The 18,484-nt window shown below is 57.3% G+C and overlaps 1 protein-coding gene across 1 annotated transcript in view; it reads left to right on the forward strand.

The window, feature by feature from the left end:
- The first annotated feature begins 1,883 nt into the window (after positions 1–1,883).
- Positions 1,884–18,484, forward strand: part of Wnt3a (Wnt family member 3A) — a 40,224-nt gene continuing 23,623 nt past the window's right edge. The window contains exons 1-2 of the mRNA XM_026379954.2: positions 1,884–1,954; positions 16,715–16,956. Of these exons, the coding sequence (XP_026235739.1) occupies positions 1,884–1,954; positions 16,715–16,956 (313 nt within the window). The remainder of the gene's footprint in view (positions 1,955–16,714; positions 16,957–18,484) is intronic.

Here is an 18,484-nt window from a genome sequence, read left to right on the forward strand (position 1 = left end):
GGAGTGGATGGGCCGGGCATGCTTAGACTGAACTAGATCTCAACAGTGGTATGGAGGAAAAGGAACTTTTGTTAAGAGATAGCTCTCACTTTGAATTCAGGAAGGGGCTCTTGATGGTCACCAAGTGACCCCTGGGGCCAAAATCCGTAGGACCATGGCATTTTCAAACCCACTGGCTCCCATGCAGGTAGGAAACCAAGGTAGAGAACGGGGGGGGGGGGAGTGGCACCCTGTGAGGTGGGACCTGCCTTGGTTCTCCATCCTGTGCTAAATCTAGAGGGACTACCAAGCCCACTCCTGCCCTGAGAACCAATCATGTGCCAGGCCACGACCTTCTGGGGACCCCCATACAACATTCTGCAAGCAACACAGTGAGGAAAGGCTCAAGGTCCAGGGTTCTGGGGAGCAACCACAGCACTAAGGAGCCAGAAACTGTCCTCTCTGGCTGCAGTTCTGCCCTTGATGGCAAACCCTTGAGCTTCTCTCTCTCAGTTCAAAAGGCTGATAAGAATTCTGCCAAGTTGAGTCACAACATTGCTATGATGAGGACCAGTGCTGGTAGAGAGGCCCCGCTTAACCGTCATGCTTTCAGGTGCCCCAGGGGAAGCTGAGGACACATCAAGACTTGGATTTTCCCCTTCACAAATCACCAAACTCCCCAGGCCCTTCCTGGGCTACTCTGAGCACGCAAACAAACTTGGCACTGAGGAGCAGTCGGGTCTGTGTGTGACCTAGGGCACTTCACGTTCCCTTTCCATCAGCAAAACTACCTAAATTGTCAAGAAGTCCCTCTGCTGGAGAGGTTACAGCCCTGAGCAGGCAGGATGGTCCCAGGGAGCAACGGGCTGTACCTTACCCCACTCTATCCCAGAGGCTGCTCTGTGGGAGAAAGTGGAAGCGTCAACCGCTGACCCCCAAACAGAGCCCAACTTCCTAAGGGTGACCTGCAGATGCTGGGCTGGTCCTTGGTCACCCAGCAACCCCCCCAACTCCCGTGGTCACTGCTCAGGAGATGAGGCTGCAGGCACAGCTGCTAGGCTCAAGCCAAGGGATCCACCCCTGACAAACATTTCCCTAGGCAAGGTGGTGGTTGAGGGAGCAGCCCGACCACTGTGAAGGCAAGGGTGAGGCAGAGTAGGAACGAATAGGGGACTGTGTGTCCCACCATAAGCAAAAGGCGCGCCTGGCTGGAAACCCAGGAAGCAGCCCAGGAAGCAGCCCAGGAATCCCGAGGGGCGTGGTACAGGTGCTCCCTGAGGTCGCCTAGGGACTACATCCTACCGGATCCCGGCGGGAGCAGCTTTGGTCCTCAAGGCCAGCTTACATACACTCCAATACCCCACGTCCACCTGGATACCCCAGAACTCTCCACTCCTGCGTGCAACTGCACACCCTTAGCACCCCTAGTGCCCGCGCACATCTGAACACCTTGTGCTACTCATTCGGACACTCCTGCACCCCGCATACACCCTCAGCACCCCAGTACCCCAAGCGCTCCCACTCACCCCAGCATCCCATGCACCTACGGCCGCAGGAGGGGCCAGCACCACAAGGCTCTAACTCCTAGGGCCCCGCCCGCCCCCTGCCCGCCCCGCCCCAGCCCCAGCCCCAGCCCCGGCGGGCGCCCCCTGCGGCGCTGCCCCGCCCCCGCCGCCCCGCGCCGCCCCGGGCCTCGGCCCGCCGCCCGGCCGTCTGCCCACCTGGCGCAGCGCCGCCCTCGGAGCCCGCGCACCGGTGCACACCCGTGCACACCCGTGCACCCCGCGCACCCCGCGACCACAGGAGGGCCGAGTGCCGCAGCTTCTCCTGCTCCACGGGCCCGGCACACCCCTGCGCTCGCGCTCTCGGGGCGGACTCCTGGCCCTCAGGTCCTCAGCCTGGCAATGGCTCCACTCGGATACTTCTTAGTGCTCTGCAGCCTGGAGCAGGCGCTGGGCAGCTACCCGATCTGGTGGTGAGTGAGCTCCTCGCGTTCTCCCCGGCCCGGGTGCCGCCCCAGAGCAGCCGTCCCTTCGGGCATAGCCCCTGAAGACACTCCGCGAGCGGAGCGGGTTGTCTTCCTCTTCTCCACTGGGACCTGTTCAGGCAGCAGATAGCGAGGTTCTGGAGGCAATTACCGCCCCATCTGGGTAGAGGGAACGGAGAAGGTTCCAGCTGTCCCCAGCATCGGCGTCGGGCATCGGACAGAGGTGGAAAGAGGGTCAGTTTAGATAGCACTAGCCTAGGCGAGGGGCGAGGGAAGAGGGCAAGCGAGAAGCAGCGCTTCTCCAGAGACTCTTTTAGGGTCTCTCTCTCTCTCTCTCTCTCTCTCTCTCTCTCTCTCTCTCTCTCTCTCAAACACACACACACACACACACACACACACACACACACACACACACTTTAAAACAAAGTCAGAGAGACAAGACTGAACAGCTCGGAGCCGTGTAGTTACGTAAAGACAGCCCGGACCCGGCGGGGAGTGGCGCGGAGCGGGCGGCGGGCGCACTGGAGCCAGCTCTGAGCCTTGCGCGCCGCCCGGCCGTTGCAGATGTGGGGGTCCCCAGGGACACTCTCTGTGAGCCCCCTGCCCGCTGCCTGCATCTGCCTAGCAAGGAAGGGCTGCTGGAGAGAGGGATAAAGCAATGGATTTGAGAGCGAGGGGGAGGCTCCAGGACTCGCATCGGAGAGGAGCGTGCTGTCTGATCCATTCCACACAAGGCACGCTACTTGCGAGACCCTCCTCAACTTGGGGGTGGAAGTACAGATAAACCAAAAGCAAGGTCTGCGTTCTCCTGTCTCCAGTCTCCGCTGCACCTACCCTGAAGGGAGGGAGAATAAGGGCGACCCTTCCCCACGGGTAATTCCTCAGAGCACCCCACCATCGTGCAAGGGTCATCCCAGCTCCGACGCGGGGACGCTTTCAGATGCCCAGATGTGAGGAACACAAGTGGGAGGAATGCGGGCGCCAAGGGGCTGGGAAGCGCCGCTGATGGGGACCTAGTTGGACAGAAGCCTCCCCGCAAACATGCACACCCTCCCCTCCCACCCAGGAACAACTCTCCGACGGCTTGCCTAGAATTATAATAATTACACCGAAGGGAAGCGGGGAGACCGAGCGAGCCGAAGTACATCTAATCCGATAATAATTTTTCTCTTCGAGATGGTTCAAGAGAGGAGCCAGGGAGCCTGAGGTGGGGACGCGGGGCCAGGCGCAGCAGTGCGGGGAGGGTGGGTGGGCAGCTAGGGTTGCTGAAGCCCCGCGGGCTGCTCGCTCCTGCGCCAGGCTGCAGGGCAGCGGACACGAGATCCGCTTCAGACATCCCCGCATGCCCCGCGTCCCCGAGTCGCGGCGTGGCACCTGAGGCGCTGGGTGGCCTCCCCGGGCGCCGGCTGAGGCGGCGCGCGCCCCTGGGCGCAGGGACACTGACGCGCGTCCCGCCGGCTGTGGGGAGCCAGGGGCAGCGCGTCCAGGAGAGCCCCGCGGGCTGCCCGCTCCTGCGCCAGGCTTCTAATTAGAACCCGCCGCCGCCGCATTCCTGCGCGCAAGAGGAAGCGCTTCGCCCCCGCGCTCCTCCCATGGAGATGGGCTTCGTCGCCAGCCTCTGGGCTGCCCTGCGACCTGGAATCCTTGCCCCGGCCGTCCTGGGGGTCCCTAGCCTTGCCCACCCACCCCAATACAGATTCATAACCCTTCTCACCTGGGCTGTATGAATTCCATCCCAGATGGACTCTCAGATACACTCAGTCGCACCCTGGCATTCTTCAGGTGAGCCAGGAGGGATGCAGCCTTCCCCACCCCCCATCAAGAGACTTGGGCAGCCCTTTTGCCCCAGGAGGCCGGGGGTGGCATGGAAGTCCGTCCCCTATGATAGGGGTGGGTGGGAGGGCCACCTTTCCACCGGCCCACACTCCCACTTTGTTCTCAGTGGGATTCTCACACTTAGCAATTCTGCTTCCTGAGAAGAGGTTCCCCGCCCCCCTTGTGGAGGGTGACAAGATAGAGTCCTCCTCCTGCCTCCTTATCCATCCCCGCCCCACCCGCAGTTGGGCAAGAGCACACAGAGAGAAGGGCTCCAAAAGTCAGTGCCTCAGTGACTTGGCCAGCCACAGTGCAGTGTCAGTGCCTCAGTGACCACGGCCAGGCGGGTGCAGCCAGGTGCAGCTGCTTCAGGAAGCTTCTCTTTCATCTGCACCCTCTACCTGCCCAAGCTTCCAGTGCTTGGTCTTTCCTGCTCCCACTCTGGGCCAGGCGGATCATTTCCCAGGGAGAGGAAGGGCCATCTTGGCCATTGTTGGGGGTGCTGGTGGTGAGCAAGCAGAGAAAGTGCTTAGGGGGCTTTCTTTATGACTTCTCACCTTCACCCTCAGCCTCCCTGATTGGCTGTTTAGTTTCACCTTCCCTCCCTAAAACAAAGCAGCTAGCCCCACCGCTCTCCTCCCTGCCCCAGCACCACACATAGAATGTGCATGACTGGGACCTCCTCACCTGGATAAGCCCAGCCAGGAAGCAGCTCACATCAGGAGCGATTAGGCTTTGATGCTGGTGTGACTCTTGGAGGAGGGGAGCAGGGAGGTGTCACTGCAGCCATTGCTGTAGGCAGCCCTGTGGGAATGTGAAGGGCTGCCCACCCCCAGACCTGCTCAGTGGGGCTGTGCCTTCAACCCTTCATGTGGTGCTCTGGGGTCCCAAGGCAGAGTAGGAGTGAGCCCAGAGAAACTAGCCATCCTAAGCAAGACTAGAGCAGTCCAGAGCTGGGTGGAACTCCAAGAAGGTCCATCCTGGGATCTTCAAGTGACAGAGGGGAGCCAGGTGAAGGGACCAGACCAAGGCATGGCCCTACAGGAACACACACTGCAGGGAGGTATGTCTCTTGCTCCCTCCACTGGCCTATTCAGTTCTCTTTTCATGGAAGTATAATTCATCAAAAGAGCCCACATATCAGGTGAGGTGGCTAAGAGGACATGGAGGACAGTATCCATAGGTACTGATTGATCTGAGATGTACTGTGAGCTCCTCCTCCTTCCCATGTCTGGGCTGATGGCATCTCATCATGTCCTCAGCAGGCCCCTGGAGGCCAGCCTCTCCTCCCCAACCTCAGCAGCTACTGGCCCTCTTCCAAGTTCCTGTGCTTCCCTCACTAGGCTGCACTCCTGCCCAGCCACCTCTGACCTCCCTTCACAGTTCTCACCCACTGTCCCTCCCTTGGGCCCTATGCCCTTACTGTCACTTGGATTTCCCATCTGATTTGGCCACTGCCCACTGCCTGCAGAGCAGGGTTAGCCCATGCCCTGGCCCCTCTCTCCCAGCAGGGCCCCTCTCTTGCTGCTTGGTCCCTCTGTGCCTGCTGGACATGAGCTCCTAAGCACAGAGGCCATGCTATAGAGCAGTATGAGGCCAGTGTCCAGCCTTCTCCCTGCTCCTTGGTGGCTCAGATTTAGACAACTCCCCCTCTGAGGGACTCCCTGGTGCCCTCAGAGCCTGATGCCCATATCACAGTGACAGTAACACTTCATGAGTGTAGGACCATACCTGAATCCCTCTGCTCAGTGTCAGCCCTCTGTGGCCTCTTGCCTCCTCTTTGACCCCAACCCCCACATGCTGGCCCCACCAACACAGATGACCTGGGGTGGAGCACTCAGCCCTTCCTCCCAGCCTAGCTCCACCTGGAGGTGCATGGTCATCAGTGGTCCCATTGCTTGTGGGGACCAAGCATCCCAGTGGAATCAGGGTTGGTGATGGAGAGTGTACAGAGAGTGGTTGGGACCCTAGGGAGGGGTGGGATAGAGAGAAGTTTACAGATGAGATTCATAAGCTCGTGTGATGAGAGGCACGTGGCCAGCAGTGCAGAGCAGATGAGATCAAGAGGCCAGCTGGGCAGGTACTGGTGACAACAGGGACCCAGGGAAGGCTGAGCAAGGTGTCTGGCCACCTCCCCACCGCAGAGCTGGCCTGCTCCTTTGAGCCTGCCCAGCAGGATAGCCTCCCCCACCCCATCTCTCTGTCTTTTGGGCCCCTTTCTGCACCTCTAGCTGGCCAGATCAGTACTTAGCATACAGAACTTAAAAAGCCAGAGAAACCAACATGCTAGATGAATCCTAGGCCTGTGCTGGGAATCTCAGGGAACTGTGGTGAGGATTTCTTTCTGGAACCGACAAAAATCAAACTTTTTACAAGGGGCACAATCAGAAATGGCTTCAGGAGGAGAATCTGTGGCCAGAATCATTGTGGCACACAGGACCAGGACCAGAACCCACACACTAGTTCATGGCAAGCCCCTTCCTGAGCACAGAGCTCCTGCCTCAGCTCACTTGTCCCACCTGGGCTGCAGTGCCTGGGAGTCTGCCTAGGGCTGCATCTCCCAGCCTGCTGCTCCGTTTCTTCAGACCTTGTGCCTTTTTACCCTGTTCAAATGATGCTTATTTGCATAAGCCTTCTAGCCCCTTTGTAATCAGCCGGATGGATGAGGTGATGGATGGGTAGTACAGTCACATTGAATGCAATCTCAGGGGACCGCCAATGGCCTGGTGGACACTTCTTCCAGAGTCTCTTGGACAAACCCCCAGCCTAGGCAGATGGAAAATTCCAGCCCCCTGGCAGCTCTGCCTCCCTTCTCATGGTGTGACTCAGGAAGGAGGAAGCAGAGCTCAGATTTGTTACCTGTATCCAGAAAACATGGCCGGCACTTCTCGAGGTATCATTCGCCCACCAGAGCCTGTCTGTGCACAGCTGGTCAGTTGTTAGGAAGAAATAGAAACAGAAATTGGAAGAAGAGTTCCCAGTGCTGTCACAGCTGTGTCACATGCTGCAGTGTTCCATGCCCTTTACCAGAGTGACTGGTGTCTGCAGAGCACCTCCACACCTGCTGGCCTGTCTGGACCACCTCCAGAAGGGAGGGTCTTCCACACACACTGCTGCCCCTGCCCCTGTCCTTGGAGGTTTACATATGCCCCTGGTGAGAGAAGTTAAAGGGCTGGGGACAACACTGCTGAGAGGTTTTAGAAAAAGGCTGGCTTGGCATCTCTGAAAGCCACTGCATGGCTCCAGGAGAGGAGCTGGGAACTAAGGGTGCAGGTGGTGGACAAGAAGGCTGGTTTGGGCTCAGAGTGGGGAAAGGCTGCCTTGGGTTGATGCAAGATGGCGATCTGCAGAACCAGAGGCTGAGGACAGGAAGCAGGAAGCCAGGAGCCGGCCGTAGATACAGCAACGATCCTATGACACCACTGGGGACAGAACCACATGCTACAGCCACTACCACAGTCCTCCCAGTAGATGCACGACCCTTAAATCCACAGCCAGAGAATAGGTGTTGAGGACGCTGGGCTGAGGAGCAGGACGGAGGCATGGACTTGCCCCTTCCTTGAGAATAACCCAAACATCACCTGCCCCATTGGGGCTGGATATGGGTGCGGGGTGCCCAGTGAGCAGGAGGCACTGTTCTCCTCTCCTCTGGTCCTACCTTTCCCCTCTGCCACTATCAGGAAGGTCATGTTGAACGAAAAACAGGTGGACTGATGGGCAAAAGGTCTTTCCTGTGGAAAACAGACACTGCACTTGAGTTTGGGCGGACAGGAGGACACAATTTAATGTTTTCACCACCTGCCCGTCCCACTGGTTGATGAGATCCCAGCCCTGAGGCTCAGGGGCCTGGCCTCTGCCTGTGCCTCGGTCTCCCTCCCAGGTTCCCCAGGTGACACCCTGGAGGTGTCTCACACATTGGAGCTTCCACATTCCTTCCCCAGCAAAACGTGCTGCCGCCGCCCAGGGAGGCTGGCAAATGCATGGCCGCCGGCACAGGAGCCTCCCCACCTGCTGGGACTCGTCAAGGTATGTGTCAGTAATCCGCAGGCCCGGTGGGGCAGGACTAGGCGCTGACTGTGAGGGCCCCAGGCAGGGCTGTGCAGCCTGGGGAGGGAGGCAGTGGCCCCGACCCCACAGGACTGGGAACCCCCCAGCTCAGAAAGTCTCTGGCCACTAAGAAGTGCCTCCCATGGATAAAAAGAGTCCAGGTGGCTCTCAGGCAGCCCCTGCTGGCGAGGACAGACTACTTGGGTCATCTATCCACTGAGAGGGTGAACAGCCCCATACTTGGGGTCATAGATCTGAGGATGGAGATCTTATCCTGCTCATGCAAAGGCCCTGAGGTCAGAAGACCCTTCAAAACAGGACCAGTGCTCCGAGGCCTTCATACACGCAGCCCAGCCAGGCCCTCTGCAGCAGAGACCACCCCCGACATGAATTCTCCTTGTCTCAGGGTTGGGCAGAGCCTCTGTATCCTCCCTGCCTAGATCAAACTCTGTGCCAGTGAAGAATCAGACAGGAGAGGTGCCTCCTACCCCAGATGCAGATGTGGGAGAAGTTGGGTGAGGGTCAGAGGCACCAGGAAGGCACCAGCAGGGCCAGGGCACACAGCTCTCCTACTAGGGGTGACCCCTGAAGAGCTGTCTTGGGATGGGTCCATCCCCAGTAAGGTCAGAGGAGCAATGCAGACCTGGGAGTGGACACAAGTCCAGCCCCTCCTCAGCCTCTCTCCTGGAGCCTTGGGTAGGTCAAGACCCGATCACCTTGTCTGACAGAGAGGAAAGGTGAGGCTCAGGCCGGGCAAGGCTGTTACAGTGAGCCAGCGAATGCTGGGGCCCAGCTGGAGCCCACATCCAGGCCCAGCGTAATACCACTGGCCTCAGCCCCACTGCCGAGCCCTTCTCCCTGCCAGCAGCCTACATGAAGAATGACTGGCAGGTCCCCTGCTTGCACCTGGACCCCCTCCCTGGGACATGCAAGCACAGAGTTATGTCCTTGGTGCACAGGTGCTCCGAACTTGCCAAACTGTACTACAAAAAGAAACCTGAAAGCCTGCCAGCCCCAGGAGGACTTGCTGGGGAGCAGCAGCGACTCTGGAGCAGGACCCCCTGGGCTACCAGAACCCCACATCCACAGGGTATGAGGAGGCCTGCAAGTCCAGCATCACAGGGCCTGCCCTGAGCTAAGTGCCACCAGAGACGGGACACATGAACACTAAGACACACTTGAGACCCAACAGAAGCTGGAGGCCCTCGGCCCAGAGAGGCCAGCACTGGCCCAGGCTGGGCTGGCCTGCTGCCCGTCTTGAAGTCCTGGGCTGGCCTCCTTCCTCCAGCATGTCACAGCCAGCATCTCTGCTGTACCCCTGGCCAGGTGCCCGGCCTTTCAACAGGAGCGAGGGGAGGAGGGAAAACCATTAGTGCTGGCGGATGGCGGGCGTGGCTCGTGTGGCTGCGGCCACAGCTGAAGCTGTAAGCGAGGCACAGGGTCCGCTTTCCAGCACAGCATTCTGCAAGCTCAGAGTTGAAGGCAATGGTCTCCCCTTAAAAACCAGTAGGACCGAAAAACAAAAAGCCACCAGCGTGAGAGAGTGAGGCAGGACACACGTCCCACGCAGGCTTCTCCAGTCTTGCTCATTTCACTCTCAGACGTGCTTCCTACAGAAGGAGAGGCCCATTCTGCTTTCCAAGGCCTCCTGTCATTGTTGAACAAAGTCTTCCTCCTTGATAGTGACCATAGGGTGGCCTCCACTCGCCGGTGTTCAGGCCATGACCCACTTGCCTAAGCCTGGCCATTGGCCCTTTCTGGCCGGGGCATGGTCTCTGAAGGCTGTGATTCCAGATGAAGGCACAGCGGTGTGTTCCACATGGACACCAAGTTTGGGGGTCTTGGGGACATTGCCTTGTCACAGTGGGACAGTTAAGAGCCTTGCTGCTTGGCCAGGGGGCAGCTGAGCAGGGACTGTGCACACCTTCTGAGACTTGGTTGGCTGTGAGAGGGGAACTGGAGTGAATTCCTCACAGGGTGAATCACCAAGGCCAGGTGCAGGGAAATGGGTGCAGCGAGGGCGGGCCAGCCTCTCGGCTTCTCCCCCTGGGGCTGGGCAGGGCCCTCCAGTCTCTGCTATTGCCACTATCCCCAAGGCAGGGATGGACCTCCCTGTGACCTGGATGGACAGACAGGTGGGATGCAGGGTGTGAGTGGAAGTTACTGATTACAGGGTCCCACTCCCAGTGCTCACCTGGGCAGGCTGAGGGTGTGATCTGAGCCCAGACTCCATGGTCCTTCAAGTGAGTGACCTTGAATAAAGGCCTCCTCTCGGTCTGGACGCTGGTCTTCATCCTCTGAAGCCCCTTTGTGAGAGGGTAGTGAGAAGCCTGCAGGAACCTGGTGGGAGTTGGGTGGGCACCTGAGGCTCCAGGCAGGGGTGGGTCCATGCTGGAGGGGTGAGACCTCTAGCTTGGCTGCTGGCCTGTAGATATCTCTTGGGACTGACTGCCAGACTCAGGGTCCACTGGCTGTGTCCCTGCCCACACCTGGCAGCTTTGCATCCTGTGCCAGCCTACTCTGGGGTGTCCCCACTGTTTGTGTATCAATGGTACACCTGGCTCTCTGTAGCATCCTTGTGTCCTCCAGAAGGCAAGTTGAAGGTCTAGACATCCGGACCCCCCCAGTTGCTTCTATGGAGATGGGCTGGAGGGAAGCAGGAGGGCAGATGGCAGGGACCTTGGGATCCCTGTGAACTTATACTCAGGGCTGTGGAGGGCAAACACATTTTGCATTTGGACTCAAGTCTTTGAAAATTCCGGTCTGCCCACCAGCTTTTGACATCTTGGAACATCTGAGCCACAAGTAGCCTCAGAATCCAGCTTGTCTTAAACCAGCAGCTCTGCTGTCTTGGGACCACCTGAGAGGACCCTGCTCTAACCCAGGGACCTCCCAGTTCAGCTGAGGTGCCAAGAGTCTCAAAGGACAGGCCAGAGTAGACCAGCCCTGGGGGGGCAAGACCTGACAAAGGGCCACCACCCTTGTCCCCTCAAGGACTATCCTAATATGCAAATGGAGCAGGGCAGGAGGTGGGCATCCTGTGACATCCTATGTCCTTAGCCTGTGGTGGCTGGATGTGGGGGCTATTGAGCCATGCCATTGAGATCAGACTCATGGTAAATGTTATTTTGCATGGACCGGGCTTAGTACATTTTAGGGTCACCATAGGGTATTGGGAAGGGAGGACCTTGGGTCCAACATGCTGGAAACCCTGTTTTGCCATCCCAACCCAACAGCATGCACAGGCTCCTGGAGGCTCTCCAGTTGTCCTGCAGGTTGTGTGTTGGAGGGAGCCATACACGGGAGAGAGGGCGTCATCCATGAGCTCCGTCCTGTGGTCACATGGGAGATGGGAAGGGGGAGACAGCTGGGGACAGTCACAAGTGGCAGGAGCAGTGGGGGTTGGAGGAACCAATTTAGCACAGCAAGAGTCCCTGTGCAAAGCAGGGCACTGTGGCACAGGCGTGGTGGGAGGTGGATCCTCCAGGCGGCTTGCATCCCCAGAGCTTGAGGCATTGGGCTCGGGAAGTTGTGTCCCTCCTCAACACGTTTCTTTTCCCCTTTGGACCCAAGAGCTTAGAGGGTGCTGGGACTCAGGGAAAGTGGGAAGTCCAGTATGAGCGGGAGAAGGGAGGTGGTAAACCTTAGGCTCCTACTGCTGTAAGACAGGGGCTCCTGGGGCTCACAGGCCTGTCTGCATCCGAAGCTCAGGGTCTCAGGAAGCCAAAACCAAGGAGTCTGTTGGGCTTGGGAAGAGCCTGTCTCTACCCTCGTCCTCGTGGTCAAGGAGCAGTTGCTAGCTGTAGGATCTACTCTCCCAGTCCTGGAAGGCTGTGGCCCAAGGTCCCTCTCAGCTCTAAGTTGTCATTTTATGTTTCTGGAGTGTGGCCCCTTTCTCAGGGCCAGCAATTGCAAGGTGCATCCCAGGCTCCAGAGAAGACTCAGAGTGCTCAGGGTGGCCACAGTAACTCGGATTACCCGACATTGATTTTCATCTGCAAAATACCACTGGGGCATCCTCTGCACAGTTCTGGGCCCCGGGATGGGGAAGTTGTGGTCTTGCCAGATTCTGAGCTTGCAGAGGTTTGGGGATGAGGACAAGGCAGGTGCCATCCACTATCCAGGCCAGGTCCTCTGGGTGCAGAGCAGACAGCTGAGAGGAGCAGCAGGAGAGCTGAGGTGGGGAAGAGCCCTGGGAGGAGGTCTGTGTCCCCAGATCTCACATCACATCTCTATTAAGGCTCAGGGCAGCCTCTGGGTGCCAGGCCACTGAGCAGGACCTCTCCAGCCTCCCAAGACAGACAGGAAAACAACATCTCATTTTCACCTGCCACTAGTTGCAGCAGGGTCTTACCTTCTGTCCTAAATGAGGGTGGCTGTGGCCACACTGTCACAGGGAGAAGGCATCAGTTGATGTGGAGAACACAAATGCCATCAGTTCTCTAAAATTGTGTAGGAACTCAGCCACGTGTTGGGTGAGCTGAGGGTCACGGCCGGGGACCAGGAGCCTGTTGTCCACACGTCTGATTCCTCCTTCTTTACCTGTGTTCCACTCGTCCCTTCTGGGCCAGCACTTGAGGAGGACATATCCAGCACCCAGACCAGGGGTTGCATGAGTAGCAGGTGCTCTTGATGTTGTTCACTAAGGACTGATGAGTAGCTGGGTCAGGAACTTGAATTTGACAACCCTCAGCCATCAAATGCTTGGACTTGGTTCCTTGAAACTGTTCCCTCTCCACCTGCTCCCTCCTTAATACTTGGGCACCTCAACCCACAAATGCAGACTCCCATGTCTGTGTGACCGGCCCAAGAGCCCAGGTGAGTTTGATGTCATGTTTTGTGCATCCTGAGAAACTGTTCTGAGAGTGGCTGGGAGACACGAGCACTCTGTGCCATCACTTTTCAGCTTGTGAAGTCTTCTGCCACTCAGCGCCACCATCCTAGCCACAGCTCCCTAAAGAGACCCGTCCAGGCCTTCCCCTCTCCTGGCCCTTGTCCCAGGCCAGAGCCCCCATGTCCTCCCAGAGGGTGCCACAGATGGTGGCTTTGCAGCTATTGATTCATTAGGGGCACCTGTGTTCTCCCTGGACTAGAAGTTTGTGTCCTGGGGATTCTGGGGAAGGGAGGGACAGTGTGCACAGTGTGTACTTCTGTATGATGTTTCATAGGACAAATATCTTATGTGGGGTTGTTAAGGCCCAGTTGAGCCCCCTTGGGCCTTATGCCTCTCCCTCATCAGTGAGAGCCCTCCCAGCTGCTGCCCCCACACCGGGACGCTGCAGTGCTGGGGCCTTCTTGGGCCCAGCTCTCTAGGAAGGAGAAAGGGTCTGGGAACCCTAACTCAAAGGGCCCCGGGGTTCAGAGAAGACAGGAGAGGCCTCCCCTCCAACCTCCCCAAGTCCAAGAGGACAAGCAGAGGGACCCAGTGAGAATTGGTGGGGGCCAGAGCAGCTGCTGGCACCCTGGTTGGGGAAGGTGGCAAGCTGGGGCCTGCCAGGGCAGTGGGGGGAGCAGAGGAGCTGACTCAGCACCCGGAAGAGCTGGCACTGGGAGAGCCTGGGGAGCCCCCTCTGCCTCCCAGCAGCACCCCACCCTACCCCGTCCTGACCGCCCGGCGAGGTGGGAAAGGTGCTGAGACTGCAGGCCCTGTCCTGTCTGCAGAAGCTGCAGGGTCCAGGGCTGGGCATTCATCAGCTCACTTCCCCCATCCACCATCAGCAGCCCCGGAGTAAGACGCGGCCTCTAGCATCCAGCCGAGGAAGCCACCTGTCCTTCAGAAATGGTCACAGCCCCAGGATCAGTTCCTATTTTGAAGACAGCTAGAGAGACGAGTCCTCGATTTTTTTGTCTAAACAAATTCCTTTATTTTCCACTTGTTCTCTGTCTCTGAGTCAACAAAACATCCAACAACAGTTTCCTTCTTGTGGATGGATGGGCAGATGGACAGACAGGTGTAGCTCACCCCTTCCCTGGTGGCTGTGAGTAACCAAAGAGAAGAACAGGTTCTGTGGGCCTCAGGACTGGGCCATTTCTGAGAAGCTCTCAGATGGAGCCACAACCTACAAACCTCTTCCCACAACTTTCTGTCAGGGAGATCGTTGAACATCCAGAAGAGATGCAGAGCCTGAACCCCAAACACCACGGGTCCACACCCCATGTTCCATGCTGCCTGGAGTGCTCTGGACCTGCCATCCTCTCTGGCCCATCCTTCCCTCTTCATGCTTTTGTGTACAAGCCAACTCCTGTCGCCCTCCACCACTTGGGCATGCATGTCGCTAACTAGCACCTCCTGTGTGCCGGTGACATCACGTGTACAATGTCACCCCATAGAAGGGATGGAAGTGAAGCACCCTGGTCCTGGTGGAGGAGAAGCCCACGAGGGTAACTAGCCCATCCCCAATTAGACAGAAGGCTCCCAGTCCTGAGTGGCCAGTCCCCCAGCTCACCGCACTCACTTACCCCTGAGGCACCTCAGCTGGGGCTGGGGCTCCTGACTCCCACCATGCTCAACCCCCACAGAGGGCTCCCTCCTCACCCCCTTCTCATTCAGGAGGCCTGGCTGGAAGTGAGAAGGGCCAGCCAGAGGGAGGCCAGATGTCTCCTCCAGTCTGTGCCTGCCCATGTGCTGGACACCCACGCGACCCCCAGCTACTTGGTCCTCAGAGACCCCTCTCCCTGAAACCCCCACTCATGGCTGAGGGTGTCATCCCAACACCTCGGGCTGCCTATGAGGACGGACCCCAAAAGGAGAAGGCACAGCTGAATTCAGAGCCCCAGCGACACGTGCAGGAGGGGACCCAAGAGGGAGCCGGGGAGGAAGCCTCAGCAGTCATCAGAGTGGGGGACGTAGAAACCAGGATGGAGAGGGTTGGACAACAGGTGATGGAGGTGTGGGTGCTTTGAAGGGAAGCATGATTTAGGGGAGATTCTTCTTAGTTTTTACAGCTAGGAGTATCTTGGAACAGGGTGGGTGCCAGTGGACAGCTGGACCAGAGAGAGGGCTGAGGCATGGAGGGAGTGGCTAGAGCTTTTCATGACTCATTGCTGCAGGAGGTAAGCAGGTGCCCAGTGGGCAGGCCTGGAGTGGGTACATCTGGGGGCCTCTGGTTTTCAGTGTGGTCAGCCAAGAGTATAGGGGAGCATGAGGTACAGCCATACCCTTCTCCCTGGTTCAGTCCCTCCCCTCTCTGGGCTCTGGGGCACCTGGCCTGCCCCTCCTCTCTCCCACTCTTGAGGGCAGGGACCACTGATCCTGGCCCCATTCCAGTTTCTCAGTCCCTGAGAAACTGGAATGGGCCCAGGCAGAAGGCTGACCTTCTGCTAGGCATAACGGCGCGTGCCTGTGATCCCAGCTGTAACCCAGCTGGGGGTGGAGGGTTGCAAGTTAGAGGTCAGCCTGGCAACTTAGCAGGACCCTGCTTCGAAATAAAAATTCTTGGAAAGGGCTGGTGCAGGAGGCAGCTCAGCAATACAGCTTGCCTAGCATACAGGAGGCCTTAGGTTCAAAGAGAAAGAAAAAGGAAAGCTGTCCTTCTGTCCTGCCAAGTGCCACTCAGACTACACCCGGAGCACCCATGTGGTTTGTGCAGCACTAGCATGGACACTAGGGGGTCTCCGTGGTCTGTACCCAGAGAGGAAAATGTGAGCCATTCCCATCCCATGTGGGGCAGGTGTACCCTGAGCTGGATCTAAGAGAGAAGCATAGGAGCGTGGATGGGAAAGACCATGTGACTCTGAGACCAGAGGTGGCCCCCCAGGTGCTCCAGGGCCAGTCCTCCCAGTAGCACTACAGGGAGGGACATGTGGAGAAACTTGGCAGGTGTCACCTGCCCGCAGACCCCACAATAGTGGGGTGAAGAGAGCAAGTGTGACCCACAATGTCCTGCACACAGGGGACCCGTGACACCATGAGTGGGGTTTGGAGGCAACAGAGGGGGTGATGGCAGGCAAAAAGCAGTTGGACCCACTGGAATCTCTTTCTGTTCTTCCCACCCCACCCTTCTCCAAAAGGACTTGGCAAATCTTTCTTTTAGATTGAGGTGCAGTTTTATAGAGCTGGTCCCGCATCTGAGGCTCTGCATCTGCAGAGTTAACTGAGGATTGAAATATTTGGGAGAAAATTGCATGTGTCCTGAACTCTGGGGTCCTATTCCCTGAATGATACACTTTAGCAGCCATCTACACCATGCTACATTGTGTCGGGTATCACTGTAATCTAGAGATGGTTTAAAGCTTTAGGGGACAATGTGTCATTTTATGCAAGGGACTTGAGTAACTGCAGATCTTGGTGTCCATGGGAGATCTAGGAGCCAGTCCCCACCCTGTGGATACTGAGGGGTGCTGTGTCTTGAACACATCTTATTGAGGGTGCATGTCTTGTATCTTTGGGGTAAATAGCCAAATATGGGCAGGAATGGGTTTCATGTGATTCTTGCCCCGATCACACCCCTACTCCAGAAGCTGAGCTTCTCCTCCTGGGCCCTAAGGTGCCCCTATTTAGGAAGCCCCTGTGCAAACCTGGGGCTACCTGCTCTGGGGTCCATCCCAAGGCTCTTTAGTAGCCAGCAATTCTAGTCTCTGCATTCTCCAAAGGCTTTGGGGTCCTCCACTAGTGTCCTAATGCGCCCAGGATCTCTGCATTCCCAAGGGTGGGGGTGTGGGCCCTTCTTTTGCCTCCCACATCCATCAGTTTGCTCAGTGCTGTCTCAGGTACACGGATGGGCAGGGCCCTGGCTTTTCCTTAATATCAAGTTTCCTTCAAAGCAGAAGTGTCCTGCCCCTCAGTGCACAGGTGCCCCCAAAGCAAAAGGCCTATGTGTGCCCCAGGGCAGGGCAGCCTCCCCACTGTGTTCCCGGCTGGCCCTAACCACCTGTCCTCCTTGCTAGGTCACTGGCCATCGGGCCCCAGTACTCCTCTCTGAGCACACACCCCATCCTCTGTGCCAGCATCCCGGGCCTGGTGCCCAAGCAGCTGCGCTTCTGCAGAAACTACGTGGAGATCATGCCTAGCGTGGCTGAGGGTGTCAAGCTGGGCATCCAGGAGTGCCAGCACCAGTTCCGTGGCCGCCGCTGGAATTGCACCACTGTGGATGACAGCCTGGCCATCTTCGGGCCTGTGCTCGACAAAGGTACCTGCCCTACCACCATGTGTACTCTCAGGGACTTGGGAAGCCTGTGAGGGAGGGGCAGGCTGGCCTGGGATGCGCAGATGCAGGGTCCCTGGGTGTGCCTCCTCCTCCCTCCCTCTCAGGAGCCAGGGCTTCTAGGGAGAAAACCTTAGGAAGGGAGAGGAGGTGGGGCTGTGGGTTAGTCCAGGAAAGAGAGGACGGTGGGAGACTGGGTGTTGGTTGGCTGCTGCCAAAGAGCAAATTAACCCATAATGTAGTGGCTAGAGCAATGATTACCATGTGCCATTGCAGCCTGCTGGCCAGGGGTGCATCTGCCCATGTCATGAGGCCAGCCCAGCTGGACACCATGAAGAGCCTACTCGACGGGGGCTTCTTAACAGCCTGGGGCCTGGATCTCAGGGCAGATATAGGGAGAGAGAGGAAGAGACAGACAGAGAGAGACAGAGGCAGAGATACAAAGAGAGAGAGAGAAAGAGGCACAGGGATGGAGATGAGAGAGAGAGAGACAGACAAAGACAGAGAGAGGCAAAGAGAAACAAAGAGACTGAGACAAGGGACTAGGGGACAGAGACAGGGAGAAACAAGTAGGGAGACAAAGACACAGAGACCCAGAAACAGACACAGCCAGGCAGAGAGACAGAGGGAAACAAAGAGAAACAGGAGGCAAAGGTGGAGAGAGAGACACCGAGGGGGACCATGGGAGAGAGGACACACAAAATGCAAGCTTTTGTGGCTTTGGAACAAAACTGAGGAAAATCATGATTGGAATCACTTCTAAGCATACAATCCTGTGCATTAGCACATTCATAGAGTTGTGTGACACAACCTCTCGTTCCAGAATGTTTGCATCACCCTCAAGGAAACCCAGCCCATGAGTGGCCCCTCCAGGCCCTCTTCCCCTCCAGACCCTTGGCCACTGGCCTGCTGCCTGTACCTATGGACTCTCCTGTTGTGGACATTGCCTACAGCATGGTCAGTCACGGTGCGACTTCTGGGGCTAGCTTCTTCCCTCAGCATGGCGTTTCAAGGGACGTCTGTAGGAGCATGTCAGCACTTTGTGGCTTTTAGTGAATGAATACTCTACTCTCCCAGGAAGGATGGACCACATTGTCTATCCCTTCCCCAGTTGGTGGACACCAGGGTTGTCTCCACCTTTTGACTATGTGAAGAGTGCTGCTAAGAACAGCATTTCTTGGGCAAGCATTTCTTTTTGAATCTTTGGGGAATAAAATCAGGAGTGGTGATTGCTGGGTCATATGCTAATTCTATACTTAGTTTTTCGAGGAACTGCCCAATGTTTTCCATAGTAGCTGAACCATTGTGCATTCCTACCAGCAATGCCTTGAGGATGCCGATTTTACACATCCTCAGCAACGCTCCTTTTCACTTGTGAGCCATTGTGGTGTATGTGTGAGACATCTGTCTGTGTTTCATGTGCACACGCCAATGGTAAAGTGTGCTCATCGGTCTTCTGCATATTGTGTTTGAAGAATTGTCTGTTCAAATCCTTGGTCCATTTTTTAATTAA

This window comes from Urocitellus parryii, chromosome 1 (assembly GCF_045843805.1).
Source record: "Urocitellus parryii isolate mUroPar1 chromosome 1, mUroPar1.hap1, whole genome shotgun sequence".
Lineage (NCBI taxonomy): Eukaryota > Metazoa > Chordata > Mammalia > Rodentia > Sciuridae > Urocitellus > Urocitellus parryii.